We start from the raw sequence: 17,913 nt of genomic DNA on the forward strand, positions 1-17,913 counted from the left end.
GAGGGTTTGATCCCGTTTTATATGTTTAATCCTGCCACATACTGTATGTATGTGCCCGTTCCAGGTAAAGAGCCTGTAATTATGTGGTTGTCGTTTGTTGCTGTGTAACATATTTGTTTTCTCGTTCATTTTTTGTACACTTTTAATTAGGCCATTTTTATGACCTATACATGTAGTTGTTAACCTCTACATGTCATTTGGTCTCTTGTGAAAATTTGTCTCCTTTGCAATCATACCATATCTTCTTTTTTTTTTTTATAGATGATGAACTGGATGGGAGGAAGACTTACTGGAGGTGGGGAAAAGGAGGGTCGTCTTTTTTATTCTTAAGTTTATTTGTTTATGTCATTTTTCTCTATTCTATATTGTTTGCATATTTCTTTATATTCTTTTTATTTTAGAACACCATAATTCTCTTTTCTCCATTATTTTTCTGCCTTTTTATATTCTCTATGTTTTGCACATACAGTTATTTTAAGTATAGCCTACTGTAAACCCCATCCGAACCCTCTAAAATAAATGTCAAATAAACACCATTGCAATAGTGATATTGACAAGGGTTAGATGTATAGTAAGTCAGTGTGGGGAATAGAGGTATCACGTTCTTAAGAACTAAAAATACAAACTTTATAAGTTAACTCATTAATTATATCTTTTAAAATGACACGTTTGAATTACACAATGTCATATCAGATAAATTGTTTTTAAATACATTACAAATATGCAATAAAAAAAATATGATCGTTTGCAAATGCCACTTAGTGTAAATAAATTATCATGTAATTAAAACACTATACATCAAATGGAATTAAACGTTCTTTTTGTTTAATGTTAGACGCTATTCAATTTTGGTATTTATGTTTACTAAAGATGAGTAATTTTTTGAAGTGAAAGTGAAAGTAGAATGTAAACAAACCCAATTCATTTTACAAGGTGAGATAACACGCTACAGCCTACACTTAATAATGATGCTTGCTTGATATGGAAATTAGAAACCTCTGATCGCTGTTGGCATGAAAATTTACAACTTCTACGGTATAATGAATTTTTGTACGTCTGTCTAGTATTTTTTAAAAAAGTTTCACTCTTTATGTCAAAATATAGAACAAAGGAATTACACACCAAAATTTGACACGTTTTTGGTCGTGCAATCACAGGGGCTTGTTTAGTGGGTCAGATGAGGTTTTACTGTCAATGACAGTCGCTATCTTATATAAAATGCCAATGTAGGATAGCGATTGCCATTCCCAATTCAATTGGCAGTAAACCCTCGTCTGACAAAAATTTCTGACCCACTTAATAAGCCCCCATGCTGCAATTCGGCAATTATTTTTTTAAAACGATATACTTTATATTGTACAGAGGTATTGGAAACACCGACGCCACGAGGGCGTTGGCACAATTATATGTATGATCTATGATCATCTATCTTACTTGTATCAACATTATCAAGAGATTATGGTTAATCAGGGACTTTCTTTACTAGTATAGAAAGTGCCTGGGTTAATGCAAAGATACATGTATAGATTGCAATAGTTAGGGCATGTAGGAGGGGACTTCCAGTATCTTGACTGTGTTACTGAAAAGCTATTTAAATACAGGATAACCAATTACATTTAATGAAATGGTCGTTTGAAAAGGTATTTATGTATGTATAACAGCTAGAAATATTGCATAGCCAGAAATTAGTAGTACTTTTGCTAATTAATATTCATAATATGTAGATGAGAATTGTACCACGTGATAATAGTTTGAACTGGACTGGCTTGATATCATTAAAATCTTTAAAACACGGATATTATAAGTTGCCCGTCACAGAGTCCTTGTTTATATTCACTCTGATATTTCCGTAAAGTTGTCAGGCGGTCAAAATCAAAACAATGAACGCGAATTTAGTGAATTTTACGTGTTTTCGTGAGTTTATTCTTCTTGAAATAGGGGCATTTTAACTTTACGTGGGAAACTAGAGTTCAACGACTACACATACAAGGTTTGGACTTGCTTATTCTTTGGACATTCAAGTTACAAGTTTCATCCCGGCAACCTTTTTTTGTAATGACCTTGTTAGCCAATTTTCAACACGTAGTTTGCAAATTTGACATTTCAGCCATTTTAGCATGTATTTTATACTGCAATGTTAAAAGCCTCTCGCTTCGATTTTTAAAATAGCTCAGGAACCTTGATTTTTGCAACGACAGTCATTATGTTTCGTTTAAATGGTGTATATTGTTGTGTATATTTATTTTCTGTCCCTGCAACCTGTCTATCACTTAAATTAAAGTTAAAACAGACATTTTTTTTCAAAATTCCCTATCATTTCAATATAATTTCCGTGACCCGTATCCGATTTCTTTAGAATAATATTCAAATAAGCAAAGTGGCGTTGATTTCTGGATATGGATCAATTGTTTATTACAAGTACATGTACCTGTAATTCAATGTACACATGTATCTCATATCCTTGGAATTGGTGCATGTCGTGGACAAAGATGCAAACGATGTTTTATTCCAAAATAAAAATATAATGTTATCCACCAGTTACCTGCAACAAAAACATCACTGCAGGGCAGGTTCGCACATCATTGAAGTATATATATCGTATTTTATTATATATAACTGATTGAAACCCAAGCAAACACTTTGGAAGATCTATCAATCTAGCCAGAATGCGACGAGGTTTGCCGATTGAGACGAAAGTAAGTTGTGTGTGGCTTAATTTGTTTTGTGTCATTTGCTAGTTTAATGTCATCCGGCACACCTCGACAGAACAAGCAATTTAAAGTAGTGAAAATTAGCCGTGTTTTGCCGATTGAAGTGAACATACGTTAATATAAAAAAAGGAGATGAAGTATGATTGCCTATGAGACAACTCTTTACAAGAGACCAAAATGTCACATAAATTAACAGCTATAGGTCACCGTACGGCCTTTAACAAGTTAAGTTTATTTCTTTGTGTTTGTGTCGCCTTGATTGTAAGTTTGCTTTTGAAGATCTGAGATAATATTGCAGTCATTTTTGTTTGCAATTTTAAACCACTTGGTCATAAAAAAAAAGAATACCTTTATTGCACTAACCCTTAGGCTACCTACCGAGAAAAATCACAATCTGTTATTGTCCTGATAGGCATGAAGACTAAAAAACATCTGACACTTGAATGACTCTTTGCCGAATAAAAGAGAGAAAATGCCTACATACCTATAATACCAACTGTCTTTTCCTTTGGTTAAAGTTGGGCAAACCAAAATATGTTTAAGTGTGGCCTTGGTATTAAGTGTTTCTTAATTATTACAAGTTGAGATGATTTTAAGATTCTCTGATTATTAGGATAAATATTAATAGTCAACAAGGTGAAATGTGAACTTTGTAGTTGTAAAGAAAAACTTTTGTCAAGCGTCGAACTATCATACCACATCTTCTTTTTTATATATAAGGAAGGAATTAAGATACAAGAAATATCACGATAAACCGGTTATCGGGGCAATATGTATAGATATCGTAAAATATCAATGTGCAGAAAAAAAAAAAACGATCATCTATAAACATTGCTCACTAACTTTTCGGTACATTCAACGACTGTTGGAAATATTATATTTACTTTAATAATCTACACGCTAAATTTTGCAGTACGTTCTGTCGAAATATCACGCTAACTTAAGTTACTGATATCCTTTTTTTTTCATTGTTGTTTTTTTATGTTGAATTTTAGGATAGTATATTATGACGAAAAGAATGGTATCTATAGCAACAGACATCACCTCTAGATTGACTTTAAACGATGGAGTTTGTATGCCGATGTTTGGTCTTGGTATGTATGAAGCATCTTCTGGGAGCGGAGGAGTGGCAGAAAAAGCAGTCGAGTACGCCTTATCGAAAGGATATCAACTAATAGATACCGCAGAATTTTATGGGTAGGTATATAATTATTATTCACTGATGATTAAAACAAAAATTTCTTGATATTTGGCACCACCCATTAATCATCTTTTGTTGGCGAGATATCCACACAAAACAATTTTAAACATCTAGGGGATCTATAGCGCTAAATGGGGTACACAGAAAAAAGATTAATTGTGCACAATAAATGCCAAACAACTAAGGAAAAAAAAAGGCAAAACAAAAAGAGTTTAGTATAATGGGTAGCTAAAATATAAAGAATATAAAATAATTGACAAAATAGATCAAAATAAATAAAAAAAAAAGTCTTTTTGAAAAAAAGAATAAGTAATAGAGACCCTCATTTGTTTTGCTGAAATAAATGTGCAGTACACATTTATATTTGAATTTATTTCATTTTAGAAATGAAGCCGATGTCGGAAAGGGTATAAAGAAATCCGGATTTAATCGAGAAGATGTATTCGTTGTCACCAAGTTATGGGATAATGGATACAGTCGGTGTAAGAAAATATTTAACCGTAGCTTAAAAATGTAAGATTTTCTTTTCTTCACGTTGTATATTGTTCTTATGGGTTTTGGGAGTCAATATAATTTAAAAAGGAGAAACACAAATCTATTATACATGTATACCAATCATCATTTATAACATGCGTCTTTGCATCGGAATTAAACATATTTATTCTAAAACCAGTTGTTGGCATGACACGGGTTATGTTCTTCTCATATATTTTATGACGGTATAATACTAAACCCCTAACAGGAGGGATTGTGCCTGATATTCATATGATGAAGACATAATCTTTCAATCAGTTTAATTGAGGTCTAGATCTGGAGCTGGCATGTCAGTAACTGCTAGTAGTCTGTTGTTATTTATGTATTATTGTCATTTTGTTTATTTTCTTTTGTTTCCTATTCTGACATCGGACTCGGACTTCTCTTAAACTGAGTTTTACTGTGCGTACTGTTGTACGTTTGTTTTTTCTACATTGGCTAGAGATATGGGGGGAGGGTTGAGATCTCAAAAAACATGTTTAACCCCGCCGCATTTTTGCGCCTGTCCCAAGTCAGGAGCCTCTGGCCTTTGTTAGTCTTGTATCATTTTTAATTTTAGTTTCTTGTGTATAATTTGGAGTTTAGTATGACGTCCATTATCACTGAACTAGTATACATATTTGTTTAGGGGCCAGCTGAAGGACGCCTCCGGGTGCGGGAGTTTCTCGCTGCATTGAAGACCCATTGGTGGCCTTCGGCTGTTGTCTGCTCTATGGTCGGGTTGTTGTCTCTTTGACACATTCCCCATTTCCATTCTCAATTTTATGTCAACTGTAAAACTTTTTAAATTTGCAACTCATCTTACTTATGCAAGAATGTGCAAAACGTGTATGAACTTTAATAAAAACTTAAAATGTCTTTTAATGAAAATGTTAAAAACTTTGGAACATTTTATAACTTAAGACACTTGATTCAAGTGAATGTCTTGAAACAACATTTTGAAATAAAATGAATCGTATATGCCAGTTCCATGCTTGTTATATCAGACTGATTTTTACCGTTTTTTGTGTTGTGCTGTCACACCCCTCCCCATGGTACGGAGAGGGTTGAGTGCTCACACTTATGTTTATCTCTGATGGATAGTTGTGTGATGGGTAATCATATCACATCTTCTTCTTTTAAATCAATCCCGCAATTTTTGTATGTGTACATGACTGTCCCAAGTTAGGAGCCCGTAATGTAGTGATTGTCATTGGTTGTTATCTGCCACATTTTTTTCCCTGATTAGTTTTGTCAAAACTCGGGCAGTAGTTTATTTTACTTCAATTTTTCTGAAGTCAGGGCATTTTATAGCTGACTATACTGTATTGGCTTTTTTCGCATGATTGAAGGCCGTACGATGACCTATTAGTTATTGTGTCCGCTTCATTTGTATTCTGTTTGATAGTTGTGTCATTGGCAACAAATCACATATCTTTATTTCGCTTTGGTAAGTAGAACTCAAGGAAATGGTTTGTTTATTAATCAAAGAAAGGCAGAAGATACTAAAATGTTATAAACAAGCAAAAGTCAAAAACACAATGACAACACAATGTCAAAAAACGAAAATGACAAAAAGACACAAAACACTTTTAAAACAGTCTACAAAACACAACATATAAAACTTCAGATTGAGCAACACGAACCCCACAAAGAATATGAAATGATCTCACGTACTCTTTGTCTCAAATAACCTAGATTATGTTTTAATTATAATGTTTGACAAAGATATTTTGACAAAAAGGGGTACCCTTTGTTAAAAAAAAATTTGCAATTCAAACCATTAATGCGTTAGTAATCACCTGTTTGAATGTGTTCATGTCTCTGCTAAAAAAGCTTAGAACGTATTTAGGAAAAAAGCTGAAGTAAACGTTCCATTGATTTTTAGGGGTTATGTCTCTTTTACCTAGATCTAAATCCTAAATATCATGTTTTATTTTAAAGGCTTGATTTACAGTACGTAGATCTGTATTTGATACATTCACCAAGTAGTGGTCAAGTTGTGGAAACATACAAAGCTATGCTAGAGTTGAAACAGAAAGGCCTGGTCAGGTAACAGATATAATAAATACTTACAGCAACTTGTGACACAGAATTAAGTTTGACGATATCGTTTTATTTTTTTTAACTTTATTATTACAAAATCAGACAGGAATAATGAAGATACTAAATTGGAATAGATGAAAAACGAGACAAGAATACGTGGAATCGTCAGTTCCACGTAAATGATAGGAAAATCGTACGAGCAAACCCGTTTTTTTCATATTATTCTTTGGCAAGTTTTGCAAATTAAATAGGTAGGTTCAGCTAAGTGGGTCGACCAGGACTAAAGGTAGAAATGTCGACTGCTACTAGAGAACGAATGCACGTTGAACAAGGGCAGCAAATTTTCTGACGCTACGTTGACATGCAACATGGATATAATAGATAAGATTACCGCCTGCGCATATTTTTTTTTATAATATATAAAAGCTTTAAAACCAGTACATATATTTTATCGGGAGTTAAAGTACGTGACGAATATCATTTTAATACTATTAGGGACTTTAGGGGACCTTAGGCAAGTTTACATAATAATTCACGTTTTTTACGTTTTCGAGTTCATATTACACGGTATTAACTCATGTCCCTACCGAATGCATACTTTTTACTAGATTGATAAAATGTGGATCATTCTTCAAAATGTATCTTTTTGATAATTTAATTTGCATCAATCAGTTTTCAAACTCATTCATGGCAAAGTATTTGACCTTGTGAATGTTATGCCGGAAACACGCGTTGTGCTCACATAGATCATGTAATAATGTTTGGTGATAAATTATTTTACAACTTAATTACTTTTAGTAAATATGTATGAAGGAGGGGGAAATATTTGAATTTATATTTATATTATGATGCTATAAAAAACGGCGGAGATTTCAAAACCTGTAACTGACAATATCAATGCAGAACTTAAAATGCGAACTCGATCACCGTACATAGGATCCCACTATTATGACAACATAGAATATTCAATTATCAAATTACCGACTTTTTATCTAATTCTAGAATTTATACTTGAAGCAAAGGGAGAACAAACTCTGTTCGCTCTCAATGCAAATCTGAAAAAAAAAAAAAATGAAAACGCAAGTCTTAAGGTACATAAGAATTTTTATTCATTCTTATATCTCATACACTTCACAATGATTGTACAGCTTGTTTTGTATAGGCAGGAGCCAAAGTTTGTCCTACTTTTCTATTCTCCAATGAGTGAAAAGTTATGAAATGGAAATCAATGTCGGCAATCTGAAAACTTCTTTCTTATGCTATTTATCTTTTACATCTACAGATCAGTAGGTGTTTCTAACTTTGGGGTTCAACATTTGGAGGGTCTAGAATCTGCTGGACTTCCAACACCATCAGTGAACCAGATTGAACTGCACCCATGGCAACAGAAACCGGAAATAGTGAAATACTGTCGAGAGAAGGGAATTACAGTAATGGGATATTCTCCTCTGGTTAAAGGACAACGATTTGATGATCCTACTCTTGTGAAAATTGCAAACAAGTATGGGTTGTTTTTATTTTGTAATTTAGTTTTCAACATTAGTAAAATAAAATATAAATTTGTCATGAACAAACATTAAAAGTAGTTTAAAGATATTTTAGCATGCAACTCTCAGATCTGTACTTAATGTCTTTTTGTTGTCGGGATGTACAAGTACCGGTCCACGTTTACACGTTTTTGTTAGATGCATTTCTATTTGTATCCATCTGATGAGTTCAGCTTTTTCAACTGATTTTTATAGTTTGTTCTTATATTGTACTGTTACACCACTGTCTAAGGTTAGGGAAGGGTTGGGCGCCCTTTAACATGTTTAACCCCGCCACTTTCTGTATGTGCCTGTCCCAAGTTAGGAGCCTGTAATTTAGTGGTTTTCATTTGTTGCTGTGTTACATATTTGTTTTTCGTTCATTATTTTGTACATAAATTAGGCAGTTAGCTTTCTCGTTTGAATTGTTTTACATTTGTCATTTCAGGGCCTTTTATAGCTAACTATGCGGTATGGGCTTTGTTGAAGGCCGTACGGTGAACTATAGTTGTTAATTTCTGTGAATTTTAGTCTCTTGTGGAGAGTTATCTCATTGGCAATCATACTACATCTTCTTTTTTAAACTTAAAAATTAAATGAATTTGCAAATGTCTCAGCTATAATATATGCAACTTCTAAGCGGTTGTATATTGGGGTTTAAATTTGCTTTGCAAGAGGCTAGGGGCAACAAAGTACACATTTGTGCTTGATATGATTTGGATGATCTAAGAGAAAATAAGATTAAACGGAATCGGATAGCGCTTTCATGCAACCTTTAGCTCACCATATTTGTCACTGAAAAAATGTTTACGCGATGTGAAAGGTATTTGAAGGAAAGACAGAGAGCACTATGATTGAAAGAAAAAACAACGTAAGGCTCTGCTCAAGAAGGTAAGTAAGAACTGACAGTAGTTTACTGATGTTCAAAATTTGAAACTGAGACTCCATAGAGAATACCAGTCAAGAAAATATATATGAGGGAATCACATCAACTCCAAACAGAACAAAATAAGTTCAGCAGTTCCTCATCTTCTAGTTGTGCATGTCGTTTGCTCATAACAACTTTAACACTGTGATTTGTCTAGCCATATAGTGAATCGTTGTGTTTCTTTTCTGTGTTGTGTTTTATACTGTTGTTTGTCTTTTGTTCGTTAATTGCCATGGCATTGTCAGTTTATTTTTTACTTATTTTGACTTATAAGTTTGAATGTCCCTTTGGTATCTTTTGCATCTCTCTTTCATGAAAAAAGAAAAATGAGAAAATGATTCCATTTTTTGTAGGTACAAGAAATCACCAGCACAAATCCTTATTAGATGGAGTATACAACATGGGTTTATTACCATACCAAAATCTGGAAAACCAAACAGAATAAATGAAAACATGGAAGTATTTAATTGGGCTATAGCGGATGACGATATGGCTGTCTTAGTAAGTATATGAGTTCACAAATTTACTTGTAATTATATCTTCTTGGAAAAAATGAATAAGTGGAGCGTAAAATGGAAATTTACTTGACTGAAGCATCTCTTTTGAAGTTTAAAAATTCTGTGATACATATGAGGACTTAAGGCTCCGTGTTGAAGACCGTACTTTGACCTATAATGGTTTACTTTTATAAATTTTGACTTGAATAGAGTGTCTCATTGGCACTCATACCACATCTAGTTATATCCAATTAAAACCGTTATTATTGGTAGTATAGGTATCGTGATAAAAAGAGAAAGAACTGCACAAAATAATGCAATATTTTTTTATCAAAATGCTGTATTTATTTAGCAAGATACTTCAAAGTATATACCATTACATATATATACCAGCACATCACTAAGATTTCACAAAAACTAATTAATCAAGCTCCCCAAGGATAACTTGGGAATAGAAATATTGTCACTCTTGCTAACCTTCCGACCGGCAGTAAAACCTTGCTAAAGTGGAATTTCCGTTTGGCTGTGCGGGATGTACAAGTACGCAGCCACTTCCGGTCATAATGCGGACATTTAATCCGATTGCATTGTGTAAAGAGAGCAACACGCTCTCTACACGTTTAAAATCCTTGCAACAATTCTTTGTGGGGTCCGTTGCAAGGCAAAATGTGTGTCCTTATCCATTATACCCTCATTTTCCAGTGGCAGTCCGAATCCCCCCGACCTTCATCCCAGACGGCTTCTATTACCTATTGTATGTATTGTTAATTTGTTTCGTCCTGTGCAAGCATGAAATATTTGCCACTTGATGTTAAGCAACCAACAATCAATCAATCAATCTATTTAGTAAAGGAAAGAAAATGTGCACATGTTTAATGTTGAATATATAATTCTTAGTACACAAGCTATTGTTTATATGATTCAGCATTATTCATCTTTTTTATAAAGTTACAGCATTAACAACACTAATCCCAGAAACTAAACATCGACTACTACATTTTCAAACTCATGATTTTCTCATCAACATCACCTGTGTCAACTGTGTGAATTGATATTGATCAATAAACTCATCATTGATACCAAGATTAAAATTTTATACACCAGACGTGCATTTCGTCTACAAAAAAATCATCAGTAACGCTCGAATCAAAAGAGACAAAAAGACCAAATAAATTACGAAGGTTAAGAGCATTGTGAACCCAACACACAGCCTGTATTCCAATTGATACCTTTCTGACCGATTTGTATTCATTTGACAAACAGATTTCAAACATAACATTTTTAGGGACAAAAACAATAATAATGCGTGCATTGTCGTGCTATGGGAGACGCTTTCCCCGTTGTCTAACCCAGTCTATCTTCGTTAGGAGTTATGTGATTCTTTTAGATTTGTTCTCTTTGTTTGCATGTTTAGTGTAGATTAACGAGTACTTAACATAAGGTAACTATATTCAACAAGAAAATTGTACAAAGAGGAACAAAAACTTGTTACGTAGATACTAAGTACCAATAATAAATTCATCAACAGAACATGAATCTCAGCTAATATATAGATAACAGCAATTCGACGTTGCAAAATCTAATGCCGTGAAGGTCATATTTCTAAAAGCGTACAACAAATCGTTGTGATTTGTTAAAACAGTCTGTAACAATGAAAATTCAACCATTGACTTGATGTAATTTTCTTTTAGGTGCTCCGATTTTGAAATGACTAATTGAAACTAAAGGCCAGTTGTTAAAAAAGTTTATTGTTTAGATTTAAAGACAAAACATATACCTGTTTAAATCCTAAGCATGCCATACCAAAAAAAAAAAACATGGATTTATTTGTTTCCAATTTATTTTACAGAACAGTTTCCCTGACAAGTCATGTACCTGGAATCCTTGTAAAATGCCTTGGACAGGCTAAAAAGATGATGTTATTAAACTGATATTGTTTGAAATATGTATAATTTTTAATTTAGAGTTGATAAACTACTATTCAATAGTTTCTTCATTTGTGAGAGACTATTTCACAATTTCAATAGGTGTTTGACAATTAAGGATAACTTAAATGCATGCTTCATTTTTAAGAATGTTGTTTATGGTTGGATTAGATCAATGAATAACATTAAATTGCATTTTTTTATTGATTAATCTCAAAACTTTTCCTGAGTGGATATAAATTGTAGTAATTGTTTAATATTTAATACTTCATCAATTTTACCGATTGACCTATTAAAGGGACATTTGCTGTGAATTTTATGTTTATCGGTTGGACAAAAACTTTCATATTTTATAAATAACATACTGAAAAGAATATCCAAATTACGTAAAGTCCAAAGATACAATAAAAAAATGCGTGGACTCGCTTTAACTTTTAAGCATTTCGTACGTATTTGTTTTTACCAGAAGCCTTCTAATTATCCGTCGAGATGATCTCCGACGACTGCTGACGTCACACAACACGACATAACATATATGTAGACACAAACATAAATGTAGATATAAACATATGAGCGAAATTTAGAAATATTATTTTTTATTCTGCTCCATGAATGTTTAAAACCAAGAAAATAATATATATTATTGTTTGTCGAATTCGTAGCTAATGTCCATTTAAATTTAGAAAGATACGAACTTATTCATCAAATACATTTACACAGTTCTTGAAACATCGAGATGCAACTAACGTCATACATCAAAACAAGTTTGTTGTCATTTTCAAGTTGTTCACAAAAAAAAACGTATGTAAGAACAATAACACATTTTAATATTGTCTTGGACGACTACGCAAAGCAATAACTCTATAAATCCATCATGATATAATTCATTGACAAATTTCGAACCTCGATCGGATTAATAACCGCAGTTATCTGCAATACTTTTTGCAATTGTTTAAGATCTTTTGAAGGTAACACTAACATTCATAATTTTAATCATTTGTATTAATATGATATCAGCGTTAAATTTTATATTTATTGGACCGGCGTTCTCTCTACTCCATGTTGTTTGAAATGAGATGTGTTTTGAATCAAAGTAAACACATATGGTTAGCACGCATCGTCTTTTAAACACCTTTTACAGTTTTGTATTTCACATGTTTCATGTTCGTTTCATTTTCGTTCACTAGACTAATCATAAATTAAAATCAAAACGTAATTTCTAATTTTGTCGGATTTACAATCCCGTCATCGTCTTCATTCTCGAATGTAACCTACCAAATAAAATGTATCACCGGGTCTATACTTATATTAACAACACGACGGGTACCATAAATGAAGCAGTATCTGCCTACCATTCCTGCGCACCTGATACCATCCCCGGTTTTTGAAGGAGTTTGTGTTGCTCTGTCTTTAGTTTTCTATGCTGTCATTGTATACTGATGTTTGTCTTTGAGTATTTTTCTTTATTTGTCATGGCGTTATCAGTTTGTTTTCGACTTATGAGTTTGAGTATTCATCTGGTATCTTTCGCCTTTTCCCCCATAACATGTCATTCTGGATTATGGCGTCATTTTTCGAATGACGGAAAGTGGCAGAACTTTCTACAAGCCATTAGACGAACTTCAGAATCACTTCGATTACGTTCCGTTACAATTTGTTCACGAGAGGATGTTTGAAAATTAAACAAATGGATCCCTCTTTGGGCTTGCGAGAAACCTTATTATACTTTTCATCAGGACGAAAGAAACACAATGTGTTAAGCTTCTACTATGGAACATTAAGGAAGTTTGTCAGCTTTTGACAGAAAAATAAATAAGAGGAACATTTGTCATATCTTAACGTTGAAACTACAAAACTGACATAAATGTCTTTTATCTGTTATTTTGAAAGCTTTTCCCTCTTTTTTATATGCTTATCGATTATTCTCTATGTTTTTGTTTAACAAACCACTGTTTATTTTCCAATCTTTATTTTGTTTTTACATTATTTTCTATCTTTAATTTGTTGGACTATTATTTGATATTCTTTTTTTCCCCTTTATTATCAATCTTTAGGGTCGAATCTACATATTGTTTACTTGTTGACGGGAGGGACAAATCATACTTTATCAAACGTTCACTCATAACTGATACTATCAAAATACTGAATTTATAGATACAAGTTCTTAACATATTTGTTTTGCTTGAAAAAAGTGTTCCTTTTCCCAGTTCCGAATCTTACCTATTTGTTATTTAAAAAATGCGATCGATTTTAGACCTCTAGAAATGGATGTGTCCATGCTTCTTTGAAGCTTTTAAACCAAGGGTTCCAATTGATGAAGTTGCAGTCATCCATTAGGAAAATTAACAGTTGTCATCACAAATTTGTTGGCGTTATCGAATATGAATTCCATAGACCATCACTGATATTTTCCAATTATCACAATCTCGTCCTCTTTTCTTCAACGAATATATATTTAACGAGCAACACGGTGGGTGCTACATGGGGAACAGGATCTGCTTACCGTGCTGAATTACATGTGATCAGCTATGTTTTCGTTGGGTCCGTGTTGTTCAGTCTTTAGTTTTCTATGTTGTGTTTTGTAGATAAGAGGCAAAAAATACCAAAGGATTTCGTCACACTCATTAGTCAAAAACGAACTGACAATGCCAGGACAAAAAACGAAAAAAAGAAAAAAAAAAAAAAAAAAAAAAAGAAGAAACAGTCTACAAAGCTAAACATAGAAAACTTATAGACTACTAAAACACACCCGCGACATCGCACGTCCGTGACTGAAATACCAACGCCTTATTTTTAGCCTGGATTTTTAGTTTTTGTATTGTCATCTGATAAAGTCATGCTGATCATAATGTGCACAGTTTTCTCTGCCTTCGTTTTTTATCCCGTCCTGGTTTCCTTACTACAACTTTATCCCTTATTTTGTATATAATTGTTTTTATATTTTTCAATTTTTATATTTTGCGGGTGAGCGAATCGTCGAAAATATTTCACAATTATGTTTTATTGCATTGTTCTTATTGTTTGTTTTTAGTGGAAGGTTAACTATTCTGGGAAACTTAGAAGAAAAATGCTCACTTTAACTCTGTACCGATACAGTGTGTTAAATGTCCTCCTTTACACCATACCCCATGGTGATGCTCCTATCAAGGAGCAAAATACAGAACATACATACAAACGGAAACTACATGTGACATATACTATTGGTATTAGAATCGGATTCGACCTGAAACTTGTTAAATATTGTTAATATTAATTATGTGGAAAACAAAAAGGCCTGGAATGGTGTAATTGTTATCAACAACATTTTCCTATATTAGTTATATATAAAATTGAATTCTTTGAATGGTTGTTTTTACGCCATGACGACTAACAAATTGGACCTCTTTATTTTAGTATTATAGATTGTTTGTCTGTTGGTAGGTTTTCGTTTTTTCCATAGTGTTGTCAGTCTGACTTCGACTTATGAGTTTGAATATCCCTTCGGTATGTTCCGCTTCTTTTTTCCACATTTTTCGACATATAAATAACTTTCCAAACGCACGTCATATGCATTAAAACAATGTGTTTTTCTGGCTCCGCAACAAAGTTGTCGGGATCATATAGTTTTACCCTTGTCCGTCATTCCATCATTCCGTCATTCTGCAACAAACCATTAGACGCATGTTTTTTTTCCAGATATTTGGATGATTTTTTGGTATGTGTGTTAACCATGATGAGTTACAGATCAAGTTTAAGTTTCGTTCCGCTCTGCTAATTTTTGGCGAAATGACGGGCTTTGGACTTTGATAAATTGTTGAAAAACACAGTAATACGGACTTTTATTTCTAAACTCCTTCAGATGTTGGGCTGAATTTTGGTTTGTGAGTTAACTATTATGAATTACAGATCAAGTTTAAGCTTCGTTACGCTCTGCTAATTTTGCAGAAATTACTGGCTTTGGACTCTGATAAATTGTTGAAAATCAGAATTTCGAATTTGTTTTCTTAACGCCTTGCGATATTGGACTGATTTTTGGTATGTGAGCTAACCATGATGTAATTAAGTTTCGTTCCGCTCTGCTGATTTTTGACGAAATTACGGGTTTTGGACTGATAAATTTTTGAAAATCACAGTTATACGGATTTTTTTCTAAACACCTCCATAGATTGGGCTGAGTTTTTGGTACGAGAGTTAACCATGATGAGTTACAGATCAAGTTTGAGTTTCGTTCCGCTCTGCTAATTTTTGTCGAAATTACGTGCTTTACTACTTTGATAAATTGTTGAAAATCACAGTGATACTTTTTTTTTATACGCCTTCAAATATGGGGCTGATTTTTTGATAAGTGAGTTAACGATGATGAGTTACAGATAAAGTTTAAGTTTTGTTCCGCTCTTCTATTTTTTTCGAAATGACGGGTTTTGGACTTTGATAAATTGTTGAAAATCACAATTATAGGGACTTTTTTTTTCTAAACGCCTTCATATATTGGGCTGATTTTTGGTATGTGAGTTAACCATGATGTGTACAGATGAAGGTTATGTTTTGTTCTGTTATGCTGATTTGCATGTCGTTTCAACACATCTTGTTTGATCTGAATTACAAGATCCGAATTGAAAAACCGTCAATGTATAACTTTAAATTAAGAATATGATATGGAGTGAAGCGTTGATTAGGTAATTATTTGGAAAAAAAACATGTTGATGTGGGAATTTCTCTCTGTCATATAAAGGCACTTAGTGTAGAATATCTCAAAATATCATTGGTTTAAAGCAAACACGTGGGAACTGTGTATATTGAATATCAAATCTGTGTATATTAAATATCAAATCTGTGTACTAGTATATCAAATTATTTCTAATGAACACGGTCAATGGGCGTAGTATATTTCAAATAGAAGGTAAGTAGTGGAGAAACATTTATTTCAAAAAATAATATGTGGATAAGTTATAGAAGAATGGTAGATCGTTGTGTAATATATACTAACGTCCCAGTACCCAAATTGTACCGAGTACCGAAATTGCACATATTCAACAAAAATAGCTTCAGAAATCTTACATGTTTTCTTTGAGACTAAACCATTTATAATTTTATGATTTGACACTATACACGTCTTTTAACATAGGTTAGCATGTTTAGATATACACAAAACTTTCACAGTATATATCAATAGATGATCCATTCACGCAAAAAGTAAAACATGCGGAAACGTCGTCATGCGACGTTCACAAAAAGTCATCTTTTAAAAATGAGCAAATGAAATATGTTACAAGCATCCATTTCTAAAAAAAAATGAATATTAAGCGTGGACTAATGTCAAATTGTTCTAAATATTTGAAGAAATTGAACAAAACATCTGTTATTCAATTTTTAAGAATGTGACTTTAAGCATGGATGCGATTTGGGTACTCATCATTGCAGAATCATGGATCGTTTGGAGGTCGGTTTAAGTCTAATTTTCTACGAGTCACTACGGATTCAAAATTAAAATGGTGTAACTATATAGTAAATAAGGATAGGCCTACAAAATAAAAACAGAATGGAAAATTTAGTCTGATTCATAAAAAAACGTAGCTGAAAAAACTGTCAAAATTGGTGCAATTTGGGTACTCTCACGTTAGTGTGCGAAAGTTAAAGATTATGTCATACTTTTTCACTGTCGTATAATATACAAATGTATAGGTAACTGAACGCGAGCAATCTACAGACTAAGTTTGGTTTTATCTACAGATTTGACGACACTTCATTTGTCAGAGGGCAAATGTTGGCAATTTATTAACAGAATGAAGATCAATGTGTCAAATTTGGTCGAATAAGTTGAAACACCATCATACAGTCGACACTTGCGATTTATCAAATGTTTTATGTTGACCATTTCACTAGTATTGTATAATTCATAAAAAAAATCTGAACTGTAAACTACTATTGCCTTAAATTGAAAAACAAGTTTGTAAAGTGTGTGCGTTTGAAGCAATTTTCTTTTAACCTTCACCAATAACGCTCAAACCTAAACAGATTAGTAAAAGTTATCTAAGGTAAACCTTGCATGATGTTCTCTCCTCTTGTTTTTTAATTTTTGCCATATCTTCGGAATCCTCTGGTTTTATCCATGTAGTGCCATTTGAAAAAATTGTTTTCCACTAACCCCTACTTTTCTTTTCATAATTTGATTAAATATAGTTAAAAAATCTTATCAACTCCTTGTTATTTTTTTCACACTTTTAGATAGAAAAAAGGTGCCAATGTTAAATGTATGAAAAATCTAGAGAGAATCATTTCCCGCCAAATTTTCAATGGCTTATATCTCGAAAACAAGCACACAGACCCTTCATTTTTATCTGCTCTTTGGGTTCCTTTATTTATATACTATCAATTTATAACAGTCTTTTAAAAAACTTATTATTTTGAAACAGAGTAGCGAACATTCTTAACTTTTAATAATCATGTCTTAGATTAGAACTGGTAATTTTTATACAAGTACATATATATATATATAAGCATACAAGTATATATATTCTAGTGCTGCATAATATTGAATAAAACGAATACACTTTTACATAATGCATAATATACTTACAGATAGTGTA

The 17,913-nt window shown here is 32.7% G+C and overlaps 1 protein-coding gene across 4 annotated transcripts; it reads left to right on the top strand.

Annotated features, from left to right (window-relative positions):
- The first annotated feature begins 802 nt into the window (after window positions 1-802).
- On the top strand, window positions 803-14,048 carry LOC127718534 (uncharacterized oxidoreductase YtbE-like). 4 transcript variants are annotated; one of them, XM_052224606.1, is made up of 7 exons: window positions 803-933; window positions 3,707-3,908; window positions 4,297-4,425; window positions 6,370-6,477; window positions 7,754-7,972; window positions 9,279-9,426; window positions 11,272-14,048. In XM_052224606.1, exons 2-7 carry the CDS (start codon window positions 3,718-3,720, stop codon window positions 11,329-11,331), a joined length of 855 nt encoding a protein of 284 aa, XP_052080566.1. In that variant the 5' UTR covers window positions 803-933; window positions 3,707-3,717; the 3' UTR covers window positions 11,332-14,048. The 4 variants fall into 4 exon arrangements, with proteins under 4 accessions (XP_052080566.1, XP_052080565.1, XP_052080564.1 ...); XM_052224605.1 differs by having other exon boundaries at window positions 890-1,050; XM_052224604.1 differs by having other exon boundaries at window positions 891-1,035.
- Window positions 14,049-17,913: the final 3,865 nt, after the last annotated feature.

This window comes from Mytilus californianus, unplaced genomic scaffold (assembly GCF_021869535.1).
Source record: "Mytilus californianus isolate M0D057914Y unplaced genomic scaffold, xbMytCali1.0.p SCAF_10, whole genome shotgun sequence".
Taxonomy (NCBI): domain Eukaryota; kingdom Metazoa; phylum Mollusca; class Bivalvia; order Mytilida; family Mytilidae; genus Mytilus; species Mytilus californianus.

Bases quoted from the DNA above. Each gene is read 5' to 3' on its own strand.
- LOC127718534 (XM_052224606.1), top strand. From the start codon at position 3,718: ATGACGAAAAGAATGGTATCTATAGCAACAGACATCACCTCTAGATTG. The intron at 4,426-6,369 runs GTAAGATTTTCT...TTTATTTTAAAG, and splicing joins TTTAACCGTAGCTTAAAAAT to GCTTGATTTACAGTACGTAG. The intron at 9,427-11,271 runs GTAAGTATATGA...TTTATTTTACAG, and splicing joins ATGACGATATGGCTGTCTTA to AACAGTTTCCCTGACAAGTC.